The sequence below is a fragment of the Dipodomys spectabilis genome, unplaced genomic scaffold (assembly GCF_019054845.1).
Source record: "Dipodomys spectabilis isolate Male_0828 unplaced genomic scaffold, ASM1905484v1 ptg000034l, whole genome shotgun sequence".
Lineage (NCBI taxonomy): Eukaryota > Metazoa > Chordata > Mammalia > Rodentia > Heteromyidae > Dipodomys > Dipodomys spectabilis.
In genome coordinates this window covers 5,104,663-5,128,451 of record NW_024870711.1, presented here as the reverse complement: position 1 = coordinate 5,128,451, position 23,789 = coordinate 5,104,663, and the positions used below count along the sequence as shown (strand labels likewise).

Sequence of the window (23,789 nt, the reverse complement as noted above, 5' to 3'; positions counted from 1 at the left end):
CTACTATGTACATGTATTTATTGGGTACAGTCCAGGCAGCTGATACGATCTTCAATGCTATATTTAACAACAACAACAAAAATATATATGTAAGTGTAAGAAATTGATTTTGTATCCATTTGAATTCATGATCCATTGCAACACATATGATTACAAATTTAGTATTTAGTTTAGTTGCACTGACAAACATTCAAATCATAAAATAACCAATCTATGTTAATTTTCCTGTAGCATGCCACCATAAAATAACACTGTAAAATTTCAAGTAGAGAAATTGTTCAACATCTGTTATCTAAACCTTTAATATAAAAATTCCTTACTATCTTTAGTGCCATCAGTCCCAAATAAACCTCTCAAACATTAATATCTCGCTACCAAAGAAGTAAAACTTGCCAAATCCTAAACACATTTACCCAATTTCAATGTGTACTATTTATCCCAAAAATATTCATGTAGAGTTTCAAAGATGAGCATGTCTAGTTCACATTAAGATAGTTTATTTTTACTCCTAGTACTGAAATAGTGCCAGTAATAGAGTGAACGTTAACCAAACACTAGATGCTACCATCTGGCTGGAAGGACAGATGGCAGAATAAAAATCAGGTGACCTTGCTGGTTCCGACATGTGGACTCCAGACTCTGAGAAGGGGAGGCAGCTGCAGGCTGAGCCCCAGTTCTGTGTCCTCAGAGCTATGGAGCTGCAGAACTCTCCCTTCCATGTCTGTCCAAAATGCCACAGAATACAGAGGACTGACATGTTTTTCTTTGAGAGCTCAACCTATTTGGCAGGTCTTGAGGGATCGGTGGAGCCTGTGGGCCCTGAGACATTGCATGCTATCTTCTCCTGGGAGAAGAGACAAAGCAGTTGTATTTTTTAAGGTGAAGTCAGCCAGACCCAAAGAACTATAGGTCCCATGATTTCCCTTATGTGCAATAATTAGTATATCTAGGATGATCATATCAGATGAGCAAGAAAAGTTCAAAAGCTATGTACATATGACCCTAGAAGGTGATGCTAAGGGAAATGAACCCCAAGAAATGGACACAAGAGGTCTTTCTTTGTTAATGTTGTTTTTAATATACCATGTGATTTTGTTTGTTTCTTTTTTTGTACGTTTTCCCCCTATGCTATGGCCCTGTTGTCACGCCCTGCATCTTGTAGATATGTTTATCTAATTTGGGGAGGGGAAGGGGAATAACAAAGTGCTGAAACCAGGATACAGGATAGCCCATTGCAACAATGATACTCACAAGACACCAAGTTGGAAATTAACTTCGCAACTTGGAGGGGGGGGAGAAAAAGGGAAGGTGGGGGAGGGAAGGGATAGTAGGAGAGAAACCAAGGAGGGGGCAGTAATGCTCTGCAAGAATTGCACTCATTACCTTACTCATGTACCTGTAACCCCTCTCTACATCATCTTTGCAAGAAAATAAAATTAAAAAAAAAATCCCCAACAAGACACACAATTAGAAACCAGAGACCACCCCAGAGCACACCTCTGGGACCACGGCCGTCGTTATGGCTCCAAAACCCTTGGCATCCTTTGGATCTCATGAGTTCCATCCTTGCGGCCGTCCCAGTCTCCCATCGGATGGTTCTGATGAGCCGTGAGGACCAAGATTCGTGCTGAAGTCCTCCTGGTACCGACCACAGCTTCTTCCTGCACTGGGGCAGAAGAGGGAAGATGAAGCCCTTCCAATCTCTCTGACTGAGCCGTGCCTGAAGCTGTGAAGCTGATGCGGTGGTAGCTGGTGTGGGTGGCCAAGGTGGGGTCCGCGCATCCCCGCAGAAGCTCCCGGGGCCGCCGCAGAGAGGCTCACACAGGCCCATGCGCGCTCCGTGCATGTCAGCCAGTGGGTGCATTCTCTGATCTCTGCGCGGGAAGGGACGGGGTCCTGCACGCTGTAAATTATGGTGATAAGAATTCAATGTATAGCCTACAAAATCAAGAAGCGAGAGGGAAGGAAGGGGTGGATGGGGCAGAATGGGGTGAGAATGTTGAAAGAAAGGCGACATTGGTGAAGAGGCGTTGTATTCATAGAGTGCTTGGTTAAATGGCAGCTCCTTCGTACAACTAATGATAATAAAAGCAAAAAGTGAAACTAAAAATAAATTGTTTTTAAATTACACATGAAGATGAGGCAGCCTTTTGTTTTTCTAAAAATTGCAGGATGAAAAACAAATAGAAACAAATGATAAACCTATAAAAATAAACTAACTCAGAGAACAGTTTTACTTTAATTGAAATAAAAACATTCCCAAACATTTACATTATATGACAGCTCATGGAAAGCATGAAATTGCTTTAGAGAGGTAGAAGGACCTGAAAATATATGCGAACTAGGTTCTATAGACAATAATCTTATATAATGATGAACGTGACACATCTTTGGGGATATAAAATGGAAAAGAAGAAAGTAATCCATAAAGAAATATTATATAAGAATGGAAGAAAGACAGCCTCTTCAGTAAATGGTGCTGGCAAAATTGGTTAACTACTTGTAGAAAACTAAAGCTAGATCCTTATATATCACTCTGAACCAGAATCAACTCCAAGTGGATCAAAGACCTCGGAGTTAAAACAGACACTCTGAAAACATTACAGGATGGAATAGGAGAAACCCTACATCTCCTTGGCACAGGCCAAAATTTTCTTAATAGAGACCCAGAAACAACAAATCAAAGAAAGGTTGGACAAATGGGATTGCATGAAATTGCAGAGCTTCTGCATGGCAAAGGACATAGCTAGCAAGATCAATAGAAAGCCCACGGATTGGGAGAAGATCTTCACTAGCCATACAACAGACAAAGGTCTCATATCTAAAATATACCTGGAACTTAAAAAATTAAATCCCCAACAACAAATCCTCAAAGAAACAACTGCCCAATAAATAAGTGGGCTAAAGACTTAAAGAGAAATTTCTCTGACGAGGAAAGAAGGATGGCCAATAAAACATGAAGAAATGCTCAACCTCTCTAGCCATAAAAGAAATGCAAATCAAAACAACATTGAGATACCACCTTACCCCAGTCAGAATGGCTATAATCAAGAACTCTAATAACAGATGCTGGAGGGGATGTGGACAGAAGGGAACCTTACTACATGTTGGTGGGAGTGTAAACTTGTTCAACCACTTTGGAAAGCAGTATGGAAGTTCCTCAAAAGACTCCACATAGAGCTCCCCTATGACCCAGAAATTCCACATTTGGGCATTTACCCAAATGATCACAAACAAGACTATACTAAAGCTACCAGCACGACTATGTTTATTGCAGCATTATTTGCCATAGCTAAGATATGGAACCAACCCAGATGCCCCTCAGTAGATGAATGGATCAAGAAAATGTGGTATATATGCCTCCATCAGAAAGAATGACATTGCCCCATTTGTTAGGAAATGGAAAAGCTTGGAAAAAATTATATTAAGTGAAGTAAGCCAGGCCCAAAGAAACGTAGGTTCCATGGTTTCCCTTATTTACAATAACCAGTATATATGTCTGAGTCAAGCAGAAAAGGTCAGATAAGTTGATGTTAGGGGAGTGAACCCCAAGATAAGTATTCAAATTTTTTTTCTTTCATGCAGTTGTTTCTAACATATTTATAAGATGATTTCTATGTTGCTTTGTATGTCCCTCCCCCACGGTATAACCCCTGCTTTCACTGTATTTGATGTTGGTATAATTTGTGGAGGGGAAGGGAAAAACAAATTGTTTAAATAGGGATACAGGTGGACCCATTGCAACAATGAGATGTACAAGTTGTTATGTGGAAAAACAAACTTTACAACCTTGGTGGGGGGGGAGGAAGGATCAGGTAGGGAGAGGTGGAGGGGAGTATGGGAAGGAATGGGAAGGGGAAACAAAGAGGAGGCAACAATGCTTGATAAGAAATGAAATCGTTACCTTGCCCATGTAATTGTAACTCCTCTGTATGGTATTTTCACCATAAAAAATTTAAAAAATTTAAAAAAACAAATATTATACATGAAAACTCCACACCAACTAAAGCTTAGGAACATTCTCGCAAACCTAACACCATCAGCATCCATTGGTATATAAATCAGACTTTTCCATATTCTTTTTCATAAACTGATTTTTATTTATTTTATTTTATTATTTATTTAGTTTTTTTTTTTTAATTTTTCTGTAGGTCGTAGAGCCTGAACTCTGGGCCTGGGCACTGTCCCTCAGCTCTTCAGCTCAAGGCCAGTGCTCTACCACTTGAGCCACAGTGCCACTTCCGGGTTTTTTTCTTTTTGCTTATGTGGTGCTGAGGAATGGAACTGAGGGCCTCATGCATGCAAGGTAAACACTCTACCACTGAGCCACCTTCCCAGCCCTCCATATTCTTTTTAATGTAGACTGAAACGACTCTTCATAGCATTTACTACATGAAAAGAACATTGTAAAAATGATAGCTATATGTATGCAAGAACTCAGAACACACATGACACAAACAGTATTAGTTGAAGTAAAAGCATTTATTTTATATGCAGACCTGTTTCCTTTCATTGGACCTTTATAACATTTAAAGAACTTGTAGAAACTGATCTTTTTCTACAATCTCTGAAGAGTTCTTGCAGTCACTGCAAATGTGATGTAAGTATTAATATTTGCCCAGGGACTGTATGACTAATAGGACAATAGGATGTCAAGTGTTGTCATATGGCGGTATCATTCAGGCATATTTCTTTTAGAAATTATATATCAAATCATAACAATTGTGAACACTAAAAGTCAAATCTGTATGTCCGTTTGTTGGATAGAGGGCTGTTATTTTGATAAGACTCTAAAAATTATCCACTGCGGTTCCACTCAGCTAAAGAAGCATCAAGGTCAAATAGCAAATTTACCCTCTACTGTTTCCTTTTTAAAAAATTTTATTGTAAAGATGGTGTACTGAGGGGTTACAGTTACATGAGTCCGGTAATAAGCACATTTCCTTTTGAACAGTGTCTCCCCTCTCCCTCATTTTCTCCCAGTTTTTCCCTTCTCAACTTCCCTCCCTCCAAAGTTGTGTAGTTCATTTCCAACATAGCATCTAGAGGGTTTCACTGCTGAATTGTTTCACCCTTTGTCCCACCATTTCTGTGCTTCCCCATACCCTCCCTAAACCAAGTGAACGTATATCCAAGACAAAGGGTATAGAAATCAAAATGTTCCACTCAGTTCTGTGATTGTCAAGCAGTGGGTCTTTCAGATCCTTGGAGCTACAGTTCCTTCTCCATCACTTTTTCCTCTGAATGTCAGCTTAGAGTCGTCTGTTCTCTAGCAGATAACTTGAACAAAGATACTGACTCGCATAGCTTCATTCTAGGACTTACCTGAGCCATATCCCAGTGCAAATGAGAGCAATCTTTATTATCAACTTCTTCAAACTCTGTACGTCTGTAAAAGTAAATCACATTTTATAACTCTACACATAAGGAATTGTGGTATAGGACAAGTAACCTCTCATTCATGATCTTTGATCCAGCAGGCTTTTATGGGAAAGCTCTGGTTGATACCTATCAAGCAATCAACAGATCCTCTTTCACTTACTGAACACATCTAACTGTGAGATAAATATCTTTCTTGATTATTTGCTATACTACTGTATATTGATATACTACTGTAAGTTGTGGTTAATATAGATGGTTAATATAGATGGTATGTATAGATAAATTAATATAGATGGTATGTGCAGAATTCTAAGTTCAATATGTGCTACTGCTGACCTTTTTCATGGGTTTGTTACAATGGTTACTCATCAAGTCTGTCAATGTGTAGAATAGAGACTTGATTACTGATTAGAGATGTTAGATTTTCTTAAATAACTCTTACTTTATTTTCACATTTAGAAATCCCCTCCTCAGTGTCTCCATTTCTTTGAAGCAATTATGAGCTGAGTTGAGTACTTGTTAGCCTCCAGCCAAAGGCACAAACATTTGATGGATGAATCTAAAGTTTGCGCTCAAAGTGACGCCTGAGAAAGATTCTCTTGGATATGGATAGCCATCCTAATTTTAGAGTAAGATTAAAAAATAGATTTTATAGATGACACCTTGAAATACAACCTAAAATATATAGGGAATTACACGGATTGCTGATTGTCAAGTAGACCAACTACAAAAATCAATCCCCAACCACGGCTGGATACCAAGTTAGGTACAGTCTGTGTGGGTATTGGATTGTACCAGGGTAATAACGGTAGAGTGGACAAGAGTGGCTGGGGTTGGGGCATCATTGCCTTCAGCCACAATCTTTTCTACTTTCACATCTTAAGACATAACTCAGTCCCACCCAGTTGGAGGATGGGATGTATCCAACTTGGGGGCCAATTACATCATTGCATTTCAAGTATATTCAGTTCAGTGGGGGAAAAACATACGCTAACTTTTCACAGAGAGCCAATGAATGGAACCATGCAGAACATTTCCTGCTAAGGAAGCTGAAGGGAACGCTGCTGTGCCTCTGAAGAGCAGATCGAGGTGAGATTAGTGAACTTTTCTGGGGTTAGGCAGTACCTGGGCACCAAGAGTACAGGAGACTACAGAGGCTGGTGATTCAAATGTCACAACTGGGAAGGAGTTCCCTTGCACAGCGCCCTCCTCAGGGAGCCCTTGACCTCTGCATTCCTCAGGCTGTAGATCAGGGGGTTCAGCATGGGGTTGAAAAGCTATAGAAGAGGAAAAGGATCTTCTGTTGCTCCTCAGGGTGTCTGGACTTGGGAGCCATGTACATGACCATGGAGCTGCCAAAGAAGAGTCCCACCTTGCAGAGGTGGGAGGAGCAGGTGGAGAAGGCCTTCCTGCGGCCTTCCCCTGACGGGATCTACAGGATGGCCAGCAGGATGCGCGTGTAGGAGACCAGCACCAGGCACAGGGGACCCACCAGGATGAACACACAGGCTGCAGGATGACAATTTGATTGAGCCTGATGTCAGCACAGGCCAGCTTGAGCACAGACAGAAGTGGTTGATCTCATGAAGCCCACAGAGGGGCAGCCTCACAACAAGCATGGCATGGACCAGGGCCAGGAGAGAAACACATGTCCAGGAAGGGATGACCAGAGAGATACATACTTCTCCAGTTCATGATGATGAGAGTATCGCAGCAGGTGGCACGCAGCGGTCATAGGACATCACCACCAGGAGGAGACACTCTGTGTGTGCACAGGTCAAAAAGAGAAAGGTCTGCATTATGTATCCAGCAAAAGAGATGGGCTTGGCTGGGTCCAGGAGATTTATCAGCATCTGGGGACCGTGCTGCAGGTGTAGGCAATGTTGGCGATGGCCAGGAGAGGAAGAAGTACGTGGAGGCGGGCAGTCTGTCCAGACAGACGAGGCCCAGCATGACGGCATTGCTCAATAAAGTGATTGTATAAAAGAGAGAAAAGAGGCCAAAGAGGAGCATCTGCACCCGTGGGCTAACGGGAAAGCCCAGAAGGATGAATTCTGTGATCATCGTCTGATTTTCTGCCATGGTACTATGGAAACGAGACATAGTTAATGGTGTGACCATTGTTTTAGAACGTGTTTTATGTACTTATTATTTTAAATGAATTTTATGTGTATGAGAATTATTCATAATCACCTGTATTTTAATTAATGGATAAAATCTGTCTTACTGAAGATTTAAATTGTCTTTCTCTCTAGAACTTAAATGTTTAGTTTATATTCCAGTTTTCAGAAGTGCAAATTATCAGCAGTGATCACACATCTAAACTCTGTGTAGTTGGACAAATGCCTGTGCCTTCCCAAAGCTCTCAGAGCTTTTCTAGATGGGTCTATTAAGTACTTACATGAAAATACCTGTTGTTAATTCAACCCTTCATGTTTGTAACACACACTAAATACTTCAGATTCCAAACCGAGTGATGAAAATGAAAACCAAAGCTACCTCCATCAACAAGAACTTCTATATGCTTAATAAGTAGGCAAGAGGAAAACAATCTACTGCAAAAAGTGAGAAATTTAGTTTAAATATTGCTGGACAGATATTTATATCAAGAAATTAGTGTTGAAATACTTCATATGCTAATGGGTGGTTTGCTCAATTGATTAATTTGGTGTTGGATGTTGGGTCCCTTTTGATTTTTCAATAACTCATGGTGAAGTTCAACATGGTTTATAGGATAAATATTTGTTGGCACCATTACATTGGTAAGATCACTAGAAGCTGAGATACTTTCCCTTAATTAGGTGGAGGAATTGCGTTTACTTCAGCTGGTCTCTCGTTTACTGTCATCATCACCAATGGAAATGTCAAGGAAAGTTCCCAAAGGAACCTGTCATAAGAGAAAGGATTGCATTCTGAGAACTTTTATGAGAATTCTTATAAAGTACATCCGAAATAGATGAGAAGAATAATCTAGGAGCAAACACACAACAATATCAAGAATCAATTTGTAAAATCCTGTCATAGGAAAAGGCAATTTGATGTTAGGTTACAATTCAATTTTGCTATGGTCCAAAAGTTATCTGAATGTCTATATTAAACATGTGGGGCATGGAAAATACTTGGCTGTTGTGTTATTTTTATTTATTTTTTTATTTTTGTCGGTCATGGGGCTTGAACTCTGGGCTTGGGGGCTGTCCCTCAGCTCTTCAGCTCAAGGCGAGCGCTCTACCACTTGAGCTACAGCGCCACTTCTGACTTTTGTGTTTTGAAGCTAAACAGAAAGACAAAGTTTAGAGACCATGGTAACCTCTTAGCATGGCTTGCTTTGCTGTCCCAGTCTTGATTTACTTTATGGAAGTGACATAGAACTCTATTTTATATGCCTTGCCATAACAACATGTATACTGAATGACAAAGATACAACTATTTCATCTCTGTGATCTGTATTATGGTAATATTTAAAATAATAACTTTAACCTTGAGAGTAACTCAATGAGTTTAATGTTTCTGTTTAGGACATACTTTAAAGTTTTTATTTGCTATCTCTATGACCTATCTAATATTAATTAAAACAATCAAATGAAAACCAAACAGATTAAGATTCTAGGGGTCTGGAAGGAGGCATGGCATGGCTCTACATTGAAATCTATTTCCGTTTGAAAACTAAATTTCAGACATTGTGATATGCATTGACTAATGCATGATGATACATTAATTATACATCAGTTCAGTATTTAGGATAGCATGAATTGTTACCTAGTTAACAAATAAAATTACTTTTTCTAGGAAAGAATTTGTGAAAACACAGCACCAGAACTTGATCCTGTATTTCCAAAATGTAAATCTAGTAATTGATGAAATGTCATATCTCCAGCCCCTCTTTCCTAATTTTAATATGCATTTTACCTTGGTTGACAAGAATTAAATTCATAATGTATAAAATACCAACAGACATAACTGTTCTGAGATATAGCATTCCTCCAGAATACCCTCTACTATAATGAAGTTTAAATAGAAAAATTATTTCAAATAATTCATCTACCCTCCCCAACCTGTCATACAGCAGGAGTTCTCTACATTCTTGGCATCATCATTCCTAAATAAATCTCCCTCACATAGGAATTCTTCCACCAATGCAACAAAACCAGCCAACTTCTAAACACTTTCCCACAATCTGTTCCTCAAATACGCTTCAGATTGTTCCTTCTCAATATTTACATAAATGTGAACGATGACACAAACGTTTAGTATTCACAGAGAGGATTTACTTCTCTTCTTGATACTGAAAGAACAAGGTGCAATCACAGGGAAAGGTAACCAGGCACTAGCTGCTACCCCCTTTCTGGGAGAAGTGATGAGAAAATAAAATGATACACCCTTGTTAGTTTCCACATTCAGACTCAAGACTCTCAGAAAGGAAGCGCCTGGAGGCTGAGCCATGGATTCTGCTCCGCTGGGGTTTCTGTGGGGCTGTAGAACCCTTGCTTTCTGCTCCTGACTGAAAAGCAGAAGAGTCCTCCAGGGAAAGGTTTTCTTCTCCCAGGGCTCAACCTTGTTGGCTCAGCAGAGCAACTGGGCCTTTAGATACCTCACATGCCTCTCTCTGATGGGAGGAAGAGACAAAGCAATTGTCTTTTTTAAAATTTCCATTCTTATTCCCAGTAGGACACACAGTTAGGAACAGACCTTCACAGAGCGAGCGTATCTGAGACAATAGCTGTCATTAGAGTTCTAAATGCATGGCCATGATCTGAATTTCATAACTCCAAATGAGGGGTGGAGATGCGGTGGGTGCTGATTAGGGAAGCCTGGGGCAGATGGTGATGGTCAGTGTCCCTAGGGACTTATGATGACCTGTCATAAGTGGCCATTCCCCTAGCGCACACCTTCCCTTATCCTCCATGCCAGTCAGGCTGAGGAAGGATTCTCTGGTTTCAGTTTTGGAAGGGAAACATGCTGAATTTAGCTTTTTGTCTTTTTGATTGAACGGTTTTGTCTTAAGTGTGGGGGAGGGCTCTTGAGAGACCACAGCCTTAACTGCTCCCCTCCAGCATTAACATCGTAATATGTGGGCTTTTGATGTGCCCAGAATATGCACATCTGCAAGATACGAGATACCTAGTAACAGAAGGCCTGGCCCCCTCATTTTAGATCGGCCCTGTCAGAATTCATATTTCTGCAGCCTCCCTCAAATAAGTCTCTGGCAGAAATCATATCCTACAGTGAGGATCTGCGGTTTGCACTTGCTGACAAGAGTAAAGATTAGGCCTTTCCAGTCAGTGACAGCTATGTCCACGGCACACACCAGAGACAGTATGAGCCCAATGACAGGGCTCAGAATCATATAAATCTACCCAGAGTTCCATTGCTATCCTTTTCAGTGGTCAAATCCTCCACTTTCCACCCTCTCACAGAAAACAAGGGAATGAATACCTTGTACATGGCCACTTGGCTAGCAAAAACATGGTTATGGCACATCATAGCTGTAGGGTTTAGCAATTTGGCACACTCCTTTTGAGTGACCCACACTCTCTATCCTCTATGTGTCAGAAAGTAATATGTGCCCTCACCATTTTTTATATTCAGTACTAAATGCCTCCTCTGAAAACGTCTGCCATTCCTCCATGCTCATTGTGAATGAAAATAAATTTGTAACTCAGTGAGAAGTATTTAGGAAAATTAACCCAGAAGAATTTTTTTACAAGGGTTAGTCCATCTACAACGGTATAGAAATATAGAAACAGGATGACTGCTGGTGCTATAATTAAGAGGAATTGACAGCATCAAAAATTCAAGGGGTATATTTTTTTCACCTAAAGACTGTAACATGAAATATGTAGCATGTAACTGAAATATGGTGTGTATGTGTGTGTGTGTGTGTGTGTGTGTGTGTATGTGTGTGTCACTGAGGGCTGTTTTTAGAGAAAACGCTATAAAGAAACAACAGTACTGTTCCACTCAGTTGGTGAGACACCAGTGTGAAATGGCTTCATCTCTCTTGTGTTCCACTGATATTTGCCTCTCTAGCTCCTTGCTGTGGTCCCCTTCCAGAGCCTCCTAGATGTTCACAGTAACACTTCTTTCCTGTGAACACATCCACTTTTTCCACTTTTTCATTCTAGTCAAGATGCTTGTCTTACAAGCTGTAGATCCTTTTCTGTGTCATAAAGACGCTTCACATGATTAGTTCTGTGTATTAGCTGGACTAAATCTCCATGATCAATGAGAATGACCTTTGTTTTCCACTCCCTGTTGGTGTTCCTATAAATTCTGTGACTTTTCCCATAGGAGTCACTCTTGAGGATCATCAAAAGTCATTTGTGATCTCCAATTACCAGGCTATTAAAAATTTTCCTTCACATTCTATCTTGGGAAACCTACTCATGTTCTTTTTTGTAACACCAATATTGATACACAACTGTACATCGTAGTTAAATGTAGAGGGATTGAGAACTACACTGTCTCCATAACAGTCAAATATCTATTAATTCTTTACATGCACATATATTAAATAAATAAATACACTTACCAAAATAGGTGTTCTTCAAGAATTTGTTAGGTTGATTATAGGAAATGGACCACATAACGTCCCTTAGGCCACTTGGTATGTGATTAAAAATATTCCATTTTACTACCAAAATCAGTTTGATTTTGGATTCATATGCCTGTCTAATTAAGAGTTGGGTTGACTTCTTGTTAAGGTCCAAATGTAGGGCATACTTTCTTTAAAACAAATCGGAAGTTTGTTCTTATGATGGCACTAAGAATGTTATCTGGAAGTGAGTGACCACCCCTATCTTAGGGTAATTTAAAAAGTGGGTTTTATAAGTAACATTTTGACATAGGACCTAAAATATATAGGGAATTACTCTAATATTTGGTTGTCAAGTAGTCTGAATCAGCAAAAATCAATCCACAAACAGTTCGATACCAAGCTCCATACCAAAATTCACAATTAATCTTTCCTATTTCAGGGACAGGACGTTCATTGGTAAGAAATAATGCAATCTGGTTAATAAAATTAGAAGCTCTCTTGGAAAGATGCAAGAAAACAACACATAGACATATGGTCCTAAATCTACCCAGAGATTTCTCAGACACTCATTTTCAGGCTATTCAAGGAGAGAATGCCCAGCTTTCCCTCTTTGTTAGATAACAACTAATCAATACACTGCTGAATTTGTAACTTGTAATTACGCTTTTCAGGCTCTCCACTAAGCCTACAAATTAAACTCATTAACATGAGTTGATGATTTTCATATAAAATGTATTCATATATGCAGCACAAAGAGTTGAATATGTCTAAGCAATTCTTGGATCAGGCAAGTGCAATTTTGGGTAATGGACAATTATGTAGCTGGGGTTGTATTATTATTAGTAATTATTATTATTCCTTCCAAAGCTTACATGTTTTCAGTAAGTTTAAAGTTTAAAAAGATTGCTGAAATATCTTCAATTTTTACACTTAGCAACTGAATTCAAATATTAATTTCATAGCTGTGCAATTGAAGAAAAACTACAAAATCGTATTTGATAAACTTGTATCTCATAGAAAGTAAGTAGACTGAACACATTAAAATTTACTCCTGCTTAATGAAGAGAGAAGGACATGCTTGTGTCATAAAAAGCACAGATAAGATGAGAGTGGCCATGCAATTTAGTGGAATCTAGCAGTAACTGGGCACTAAGATGGCAGGCGACTACTGAGTGTTGATGGTCAAATGTCACAGGTGGGAAAGAATTTCCTTGCACAGCGCCCTCTTCAGGGCACCCTTGACCTCTGCGTTCCTCAGGCTGTAGATCAGGGGATTCATCATGGGGTTGAAAAAAGTATAAAAGAGAAAAATGATCTTCTGCTGCTCCTCAGGATGGCGGGACTTGGGGGCCATGTACGTGATGATGGCGCTGCCAAAGAAGAGACCCACCACGCAGAGGTGGGAGGAGCAGGTGGAGAAGGCCTTCCTGCGGCCTTCCCCCGACCCGATCCGCAGGATGGCCAGCAGGATGCGCGTATAGGAGACCAGCACCAGGCACAGGGGACCCACCAAGATGAACACAGAAGCTGTAAAGATGACTACCACATTGAGCCTGGTGTCCGCGCAGGCCAGCTTGAGCACTGAGAGGATTTCACAGAAGAAGTGGTTGATCTCATGAGGCCCACAGAAGGGCAGCCTCACGATGAGAATGACATGAACCAGGGCTAAGAGGGAGCCACATGTCCAGGAAGTGATAGCCAGGAAAATACAGAGTCTCCAGCTCATGATGACAGTGTATCGCAGTGGGTGGCAGATGGCCACGTACCGATCATAGGACATCATCACCAAAAGGAGACATTCTATGTGTCCGAATGTCAGAAACAGAAATGTCTGTGTTATGCATCTAGCAAAGGAGATGGGCTTGGTTGGGTCCAGGAGGTTCACCAGTATCTGGGGCACCATATTGCAGACATAGGAGATGTCCACGATGGCCAGGTGGGAGAGGAAGAAGTACATGGGGTTGTGCAGTCTGGGGTCTAGACAGATGAGCCCCAGGATGACGCCATTGCCCAGTAAAGTGATTGTATAGAAGAGAGAAAAGGCCAAAAAGGACTATATGAATCTTTAGACCAAGACCAAATCCCAGAAGGATGAATTCTGTGACCATTGTCTGATTTTCCTCCATTTCACTATGAAAGAGAGAATCAGATAACTATAACATACAGTTCTCTGAAAGCACCCAACTCTTTAAACAAAATATATTTTGTTTATTATAGTGCTGATTTCAGGAATGTTAGAGACTATTGCATTTGTTACTAAAGTCTTTGTTGGTGATTTTAATTAACAATGAAATATTACTTAATAGAAATTTAAATTACACATCTGTCCATAACCTAAATGGTTTAGGGACAGAAATATATCAGCAGTGATTAGTTCCTTACCACTATTGACATGGATGCAATGAATTACTAATAAATGCAAACAAACAAAATAATCAAGGCACGTAATTTCTCTCAGGGATTCTCACATGCAAGTTTGTAAAAGAATTAGTACTATCATTGATAAGTGAGTGATAAAGAACTTGGTCTATAAATTGCTTGTATGTAAAATTGATCAGTTTGTCTTTTGACCCAGGATTGCAATTTCTTCAGTGCATCACATTGAAATCCATTGTGATTTCTAGTGTAAACACTGATGTGTCATTAAGGGGGAAAAAAATTCACCTGGGCTTCGCTACCTTCCCACAATTTGTGGGAGAAATGGCACTGGAGTTGGCCAGCATTTAGTTTACTGTCGTTAGAACCCATGAAAATGTCAACAAATGCATGTATTAAGAGATGTGATTGCATTTTGAGGAAGACACTCCTATAACCTGTATACTACTAATGAACGTAACAACTTACAGGTAGAAATGACTTACTATTGAGAAAGTTATGACTGGAGAATTTGGTGGGCTTTTGATACAATCTTGAGTTAAGGGCAGCAGAATTTGGCTAGCAAGATGAACTCAAATGCAGTTAGTTTTATGAGGTTGCTATGTGGAGAAAGAGTAGGAAAAGATGGATAGAAGTCAACTTGGATTATAGAGGGTGGTGTAGCACTTGGTTATACACATCACGCCCTTCAGAGGAATGAAAAGAGGAAAGCAAGGAGCTAGCACAAGAATCCTGGCATGTGATGAATGAATATCTATGTCCAGAGAGATGGTTTGGGGGAATAGTAATCATTGGGGGAATAGTAAAATTACCCAGGAGGACCGCCGATTACATTCTTCTTACTCTGATTCCATGTTCTCAAATCACCCACCAATTCCTTTCCTTGAGCAGATATTCTACAAAGAAGGAATGGAACAATTAGAAAAATTCTTTGCTTCTTTTTCACTTAGATTTTAAAGAAATGGACATTTGGATATTTTGGTTTATGCATAGTCATAATTGTGCTTTTAGATAGCATGATGAAGTTCCTAAACAAAATTTCCAAAGTTGGATGCAAAGGTGAGGAACCAATGAAGATAAATGGAAGCCCATTTTAGCAAAGAAACAAATTCCTTCCTACCAAGTGAGATGCCTGCTTTTATATGCGTTATTGATAAATGATCAGATCATCTTCACATGAAAATAATCATATATATGTATATGTATTTATAAGCTCTTCTCACATGACAGATTAATTTGATGCTAGGTTATTATTAAAATTTCTGTAGTTAGATACTGTCTCTAATTTCAAACACAAAAACATAGGACAATATTTGGCTGTGAATTTTGAGAGCTAAGTGGAAAGACACATAAAATGGTCAAAGTTCATTAGTATATATATTTAGCATGGCAACCTATTGTTTCACTATTGATTCATTTAAAAAACCTTCATTTCTTTCACATTATCATCAAGTAATACATATTTCCTTAATGACAAATACATAGAAAACATAAACAAACACTGAGATATTGTTGTTGCAGCTGATCCAGTTTCTTGAAAATATAGTCTACTATAATTATGCCAAGCTCAACAACTTCCTCCCAAAGGAAATAATTACTATGATTCAGAAAATTTCTGTCTGTTAAAAATTAAGATCTTTATAATTTGATGAGAAAACCTGAAGGATTCACAAGGCATGAAACACTTGAATTGAAGAATAACTACTCTTGTTTCTATTCCTTGGAGTTCATTTCAATATAAATCAGTTTATATGTGATCCTCTCCTTAGAATATCCTCCTTTGGTCTCACTGGGAGAATGTCAAGAGTCCTGTATAATTTATCATGTCCAAATGTATTTTTTTTGTCTTTACCATCCAGTGTGTTTACTTGTAGATTTATAGGCATATTCTAGTTACAAGAAGGTTTTGGTTAGTTGTTTTTTTCTTTGTCGCTGTTTTTAGTTTCTATGCCTTTTGTCTTGTATGTCAGTTTATCTGTTTGGGGGAGGGGGAGAGGGAGCACACAATGCTGAGACAAACGGTGAACACATGCGGCAGCGATACTCACTAGACACTATGTTGGAAATGAACTATACAACTCGTGGGGGGGGGACTCAGAGAAAACAAGGGAGGGGGTGACACTGTCAACAAGAAATGTGCTCTATACCTGACTTACCTAGCTGTAACCCCTCTGTACATCACCTTTAAAGTAACAATAAAACAGAATCACTACTCTTACATATTTATTTAGTTTTATTTGATATCAATCTGGCATAGACAATTATGTGTTAATCAAAGGAAAACCAAACCGATTTTTTATTTTTCAGAAGGTGGAAGGAGGTTAAAAGGTGACTCCCCACCGAGCTAGATTGCAGTTCAGTTTTCGAAAAGTGGATTTCAGGCAGTGTGATGTTCTTTAATGTTCGTATGTACGTAGGTATGGCTTCAGAAGCTAAAATATGGCAAATTAGTATCTATAAATTTGCTAAGGAAGAAGCCATTTTTAGAAGATAAAAACCTGCCCTTGTGAAAGTCTCATCATCAATGCTTGCTTCATGAGCAAAGGATCAGAAAAAATAAGGTAGACACTGAATATAAACATCCTCTTAAATTTAGAGAACTATGTCGTGTTTTTCATACTTCACTGGACTGACTTCCAACACCGCCTTCTCCTCATCTTTCCATCCTCATCTCAAAGATTCACCCTGCAAACTGCAGACAATCTAACATGAACACCTGTTTATTAAGTACAGTCCTGATGCCCGAGAATTGTCTTTAATGTTATTCTCATTGAAAAAAAGAAGACTAAGTTTACGTATTATTCATTTAGCTTCATGTTTCTTGAAAACATATTTCTTCTTAAATTTAGCAAATATTTGGGCATACTTAGGAAGAATTAAATTCATCATTTACAAAAGAATGAGTTTTTGTAATTTCCTGAAGATGTAACATTATATCCTAACATACACTCCTGGAATTACCATTAAATAGGAAAAACGATTTCATGGATGGCTTCCAAATCCAAAACACAAATTCCTTATCATTTTTAGCATCAGCATTCATGAACAAATGTGTGTTATAGGGATATTTCTGCACAGGAGAAGGAACAGTAACCCAATGTTAAATATTTGATGTGTCTGTCCAGTGTGCCACTAATGCCACTAATTTTTCCAAAACTATTCATGTGAAGATATGGATGGTGAGGAAATACGCTTAGCATTAACAGAATTTATATCTTTTCCCGATCCTAAAGTAAACCAAAGCAGTCACAGTGAAAGTTCACCTAACACTAGTTGCTGAGGCCTTGGGGGGTGGAATGGATGGTAAAATAAAATGCAAGTGCCCGCCTTTGGACTCGAGGATCTCAGGAGGTACCTGCAGGCTGGGACATGGGGCTTCTTGTCCCCAGAGCTTCTGTGGAGCTGCCGAACCCAGGCTTGTGCTTGCCTGCCAGGCAGTAGCATCCAGAGGAAAGCTGTCTTCATTCCTGGAGACTCCACCAAGCCCTTTCAGGACCCCATGGAGAGGCTGGCTGGGCCCCGAGACACTGTGCGTGCCCAGCTCTGCCGGGAGGAAAAGACAAAGCGGCTGTCCTATTCTATGTCGACCTCACCTCCTGTCAGACACACGATTAGAAAACCCAGACACTCGCGAGGCACCCGGCTGCTCTCATTCTGGGTCTTGGCATCATCTGAATCCCGAGATTCACAGCCTGGCTGCCACCCCAAGCCCACTTGATGAGAGGCCAGTGAGGGTCGGCTCCGCGAAGGTCATTGTGACCTCTGCAGCCACCTCTGCGGCCTGGCTGCTGGTGATGCCAGGCGGGCCCCAGAGCAGCAGCAGAGCGAACAAGGCGCTCTGAAACCCATCGGATGGCCTGTGAGGCTCCACGGGTGTGGGAAAGCACGAGGCAGGGGTGGCGTGGGGATTATAAGATGGGCCAAGGCGTCCCGGTGGGGCTCATTAACACCTGCAGGAAGCAAGCTCTCCTAAGTCACAAACCTCTGTGGCAGGTCACCTTTTGGAAATCTTCATTCGCTGGGAAAGAGGAATGGTGCAGGATTCAGGGACCCTGCTCTCCTGGGAAGATTTCCCCAGGCAGCCCAGAGAGCCGGCTGCCGGTCCTGAGCTGTTGGCTGGTGTATTCTCCTCCTTTCCTTTTCTGTGTCTAAAGGAAAGTTAGGAACTCCATAGGAGCTCGTGGCAATACTGACACACTGAAGACATTATGTCAGTGCATGCTCTGACCATTCTGATAGCACAAAAACCCAGAGGACCTTCGGCCAGGCTACCCTGATAGGCCAGCATCTCACCTGTGCTCAGAGTGTGCATTTCCATGATGGGAAGAAATACACATTCCCTTAGAGAAGTCCCCTTCACCCCTCCCTGCCCCAAAAGTGCTCCCTGTCATATGCCAGGTAACCTGTAATCACTTTGTCTCACACCCAGGTGACCAGTCACAAACATAAGTAATCTTCCTGTGAAGCCTTAATAAAAATGCAATTCAACGGGGCTGGGAAGGTGGCTCAGTGGTAGAGCGCTTGCCTTGCATGCCTGAGGCCCTGGGTTCGATTCCTCAGCACCACATAAGCAAAAAGAAAAAAGCCAGAAGTGGCACTGTGGCTCAAGTGGTAGAGCGCTAGCCTTGAGTTGAAGAGCTGAGGGACAGCGCCCAGGCCCAGAGTTCAGGCCCCACGACCGGACCCAAAAAAAAAAAAAAATGCAATTCAGGAAACTTAAACAATTCTTCAGCCTCTGACAAAAAGCAAACTTTGTGAGAGCACCCCTTACTTGTTTTGGTTGCTGAGTTACCTTAACAGAGACACAGCATCTGCAAGGATATAGGCTTTTGTTTCTATGCCCACCCCTCTCTCTGGGTGTAACTTCTAGAATAACACTGCCTATGAAACCCTCTTCCATTTAATTGGGGTGGTGACTGTACCAATGGGGCATGTGGACAGTTAGTATATCTCTAGTGGATTTGGAGTTGAACCCAGAGTTATAGCTGGTCAGCCAGAAGCACAGGCCACAAACTTGGACTTGTTGCTCTCTGGATGGGGAAATGAGCCCTGGAGTTGGTGAGGCCTGACGTTAACTTCAGGTAAAGTGCAAGAAGTGAATTCTATTAGAGAACATCCAGTTGATGGCAGACACCAGATGACTGATTTCCTGGTATGTGGGAAACCCTCACACATCCAGTCAGTAGCCAAGTGTGTGAGCCTAAAAGTAGGAAATTCACCTTCGATTGTGTCCATCTCTGATAGAACCCAAACATCCTGGCTCTCTGCCAGTTCTCACACAGACTGTGCCAACAGCACCACTCTTCTCGTAGTTCCACCACATCAGACAAAGTAAGAAGCAAACAATGACAACAGGTAAAACAAAGCAGAAAACAGCGTAGCAAGTCATGAAATGATGCTGTCATGAAATTAGAGGTCAGGGCTGAGGCCTCACCAGACAGCTTACTGCCCTTACGCTTTCCTCTCCCTTTTTTCCATGCACCATAAATTTAACAATGATCCTTTATAGTATTACTATGTAACCTGTGGTGTGATGGCCGCTATATCAGCCAGCTAAAGAAGATGATTAGAAATCTGAATGTCAAAACCTCTATCACCTAGTCAGATCTACCAGTCAGGTTTACTCAGTTGAAAACAGTATTTTTTACACGTCCTTCAGAAAACAAGCCATAAGGGAGAGGTTCTGGTCTACATTGCATAACATGGCAAGATATTGGGGCCAATAATGAAGATGATAATGTGACCACTGCATATTCCAAAGACGGTACGAACCCAATTACAAGGGTGTACAGAGTACCATTCTAATCATTATTATGGTTTACAGTTCAAACTATTGGATCTTCTTTCAAGGAAAGAGGAAAAATAATACCCTCCACATGGCCACCAGCATGGTGCACCAGAGCTATAGGGTTTAGAAACATGGCATACTCCTTTGGGAAGGCTCATATTGCTATTCTCTCTGTGGCAGAAAGTAATACACATCATCCTTTTTATACTAAGTACTCAATATCTTCTCTGTCTTTTTAGTTGTGCTTCATAGGTTTGAGCATAGGGTTTCACATATACTTGGCAAACACTCTACCTCTTGAACTACACTTATCGGCATAATACCTTCTGAAAAACATCTGCAGCTCCTGTGTGGTCAGTGTGAATGAGATGTGATTAATTATTAATATTCATTCTGGAAGAAACTTTTGTGAAAACTGTGTATATCTAGAAATACAAGAAACCAATGAATGATAACCCATCTTATGTCTGGCATACTGAAATTTGATTCAATGCTACTAGTCTTTCATGTGGTATTTATAAAAAAAAAAATCACCTAAAAGATTGTAATCAATTCACAAAAAGTGAAATCTGCATCCCTTTTGCTCAGTAGAAAGATATTTTTGAAGACTATGTGGTGAAACTTCTACTCTATTTCCACTTTGTTGGTGAGGCGATGGTGAGAAATGACTCTAACTAGCGTCTCTTCTGACACGATTTCACTGTTCTGCTCATGGAGCTGGTCAACAGGGAGAGCCTCTCTGTCCTTGGAGCCACAGGTCTTGGGAACACTTCTGCCTTTTCAACTTTCACTTTGAGTTAAGCTGTTCTATTTAGCAAATGTAGATCCCTTTCTGTCTTAGTTCTGGATCAAACCTGAACTAAATCTCCATGCTCAGTGAGTACAATCTTTATCCTCAACTTCTCCACATTTTGAGGTTTTCTTAAAGCCCAGTATGTCCTGTGCCTGCACACAGGAGTCACAGTTCAGGAAAGCTAGCATCCCTTGAGTCTAACTCTGATCCATCCACCCAGCTTTATAGAGCACAGAGTAGAGAGCTGTGATACACATTTGGTTATGAGGAAATCTTCCTTCACTTAACACAGGATAGTCTTCTTTATTTGAGAAGACATACATAATACATAAATATACTACTGTATATTGTGATTCAGTACAGGTGATTTGGGTGTCAGACTTTCTAGGTAATATCCCAATATGAGCTACTTGCTGGAATTATATGTGTATATCTATAGGTATATATATATATATATATATATATATATATGTATATACACATAGGTATAGTTATAGTCAGTTATATAGTTATGTATATACACACATATAGTTATACACACATATATACATAGCCTGGTCACAAAAGTCTATGAAACTCTTATCTCCAAATAAACCTACTAAAACATAACCGAAAATAGAGCTGTTGACTCAAGTGGTAGAGTACCAAACTTGAACCAAAAACAATACCTCAGGAATAGCATCTAGACCCTTAATTCAAGCCCCAGGACCAGCACACACACACACACACACACGCACACACACACACACACACACGCACACACACACACACACACACTTAAATAAATAATAACCATAATACATAGATTATTTCAGAGTTCATATGAGCAATGCTGTAAGAGAATGACTGGGTATTATTAAAAACAATAGAGGAACTTTTGAAGTGACAATAGTCCCATAAAAGAAAAGAATTTAAATTGCTAGAGTATGATTCACATTTGAGTCAATGCAACTATTTAAATGGTAACTACAGTCTAGAAAGTGCTTTATATGACTTCACCCAAAGAAATAGCAACTTTTTGTTCCTAAAATTATTTTTGATTGACAACCAGTGTGGGCACTAATGGAGAACAATATGATTTTCAGATTTATGTATACAATGTAGAAAATTTTGAAATGGGAAGGAGGAAGGAGACAGTGGATAAAATTATCTCCAGTGAATGATATAAAGGATATTATGAGTCGCAATATTTCTTAGAAAACATATACACTCATATTATATACACATGATAGCATTTGAATTCTGAGTTATAGTAGATACATACATCACAGAGGTATCAAAACAGGACAAGGAAGAATGAAGAATCACTTTTCTGTGATTGCAACCTATTCAATAATCTGTTTAAAATGTATCAGACTCACATGCTTTGCTTCCTGAGCACTAAAGAGCACCAAGCATTGATGGCACTGTGCTCATAAAGAGTTTATTGTGAAAATGTGCTTTGGGAACCTCCTGGCAAAAGATAAATGAAAAGGGAGACACAAAACCTACAAAACCTCTAAAAATAAATCTGAATGAATTATGGGGGACTGCGACTCTCTCCAGCTTTATTACATGACTACCTGACACCTTAGTCTCTCTGCTGCCATCTTTCCATCCCTGTCTCAAAGACTCACATGCAGATTATAGAAAATCTAATAAGTGCACATACTTATCAATACATTCGAGGCATCTAATTAACCTTTAATGCTATGTTCAGTGCGGGTAAGTATATGACGTAGATACACTATGGCAAAATTAAATTTGTAATCTATAAAATAACCAACTCATGTGATTGTTCCTAAAACTCAGTAGGACACCATAAAATAGCTTCGTTTAATTTTCTGTAATAGAAAAATGATTTAAAGTATTGTATCTGAACCCATAATGTAGTAATTCTTTATTTCTGTGTTTAGAATCATCATCCCAAATACATCTTTTTCACATGGATAGTTTTGCAAAATGAAAACAAACAAAAAGACTAGTCAAATGCTCTATCATTTCACCCTCAAATATGCCACTCTCATTCTCAAAACTGTTTTCATGGTCTGTGAGTGGTGAGCATGGATGTTTCCTATAGACTTCATATAGATTTCACTTCCCTTCCTGATATTGCTAATGTGGTGCCAGTGACATCGTGAAAGTTAACCAAACACATATTACTACAGCCGGTCTGGGAGGATGGATGGTAGAGTGACAGCAGGTGGTCCTGTTGGTTCCCACGTGGGGACGCAAGGCCCTCAGAATGGAAACACCCACAGGCTGAATAGAACACGAGTTCTGTTTCCTCATCGCTGTGGAGTTACAGCATTCTTGCTTCTGTTTCCAACTGAGAGGCAGCAGGTTGCTCAGGAAAGGAGTTCTACTCTCGGAGGGTCTAGCTGGCAGCTCTAGATGGCTCAGTGGAGGTGCAGGACCTTGAGACACCACGCATGCTGGGAGGAAAGGTCCCTGTGTGCTCTCATCCCCAGCAGGATACACAATTAGGAAGCACAGAGGGCCACAGAGCGCACCTCTGAGACAGCAGCTCTCATGAAGGCGCATCCTTTGAATCTCATGATCCCTAGCATTGCTGCCATCCCCGTTTTCAGATGCTTGGGGTGGACCAGACAGTGAGGCCCTGATGTTCACACCCTGGTGTGATGTGGACCCCTCCAGCTGCAGCAGAAGTTAGAAGACTATATCCTGACGATCTATCTGATTTCAAGCCACACGCCAAGCTGGGAGCTGCTAGAGAGGGCTGAGGTTTCCCTGGGGATGCCAATATAAGTCCCTCTTAGCTCATGATCTTCGAGATCCCAAGCCATGGATGCAGGTACCCCATGGAAATAGTCTCTCACCTTTGTCTTGAAGAGGAGAAAAATCTGAGTTTAGTATATCATGGTAGGGAAGTTAAGAACGCATGCAAGGTCCTACTGGAAGCTTCCTGCATTATC

General features: G+C 40.3%; 1 protein-coding gene and 1 pseudogene across 1 annotated transcript; both read right to left on the bottom strand.

Annotated features, from left to right (window-relative positions):
• Positions 1-6,554: 6,554 nt before the first annotated feature.
• Positions 6,555-7,464, bottom strand: LOC122105844 (annotated as a pseudogene).
• Positions 7,465-13,106: 5,642 nt separating this feature from the next.
• LOC122105843 (olfactory receptor 2A1/2A42-like) lies at positions 13,107-14,043 on the bottom strand. The gene is given in 2 exon segments (XM_042677099.1): positions 13,107-13,953; positions 13,955-14,043. Coding segments are annotated over 2 exon segments (936 nt in total).
• Between the last annotated feature and the right edge of the window lie 9,746 nt (positions 14,044-23,789).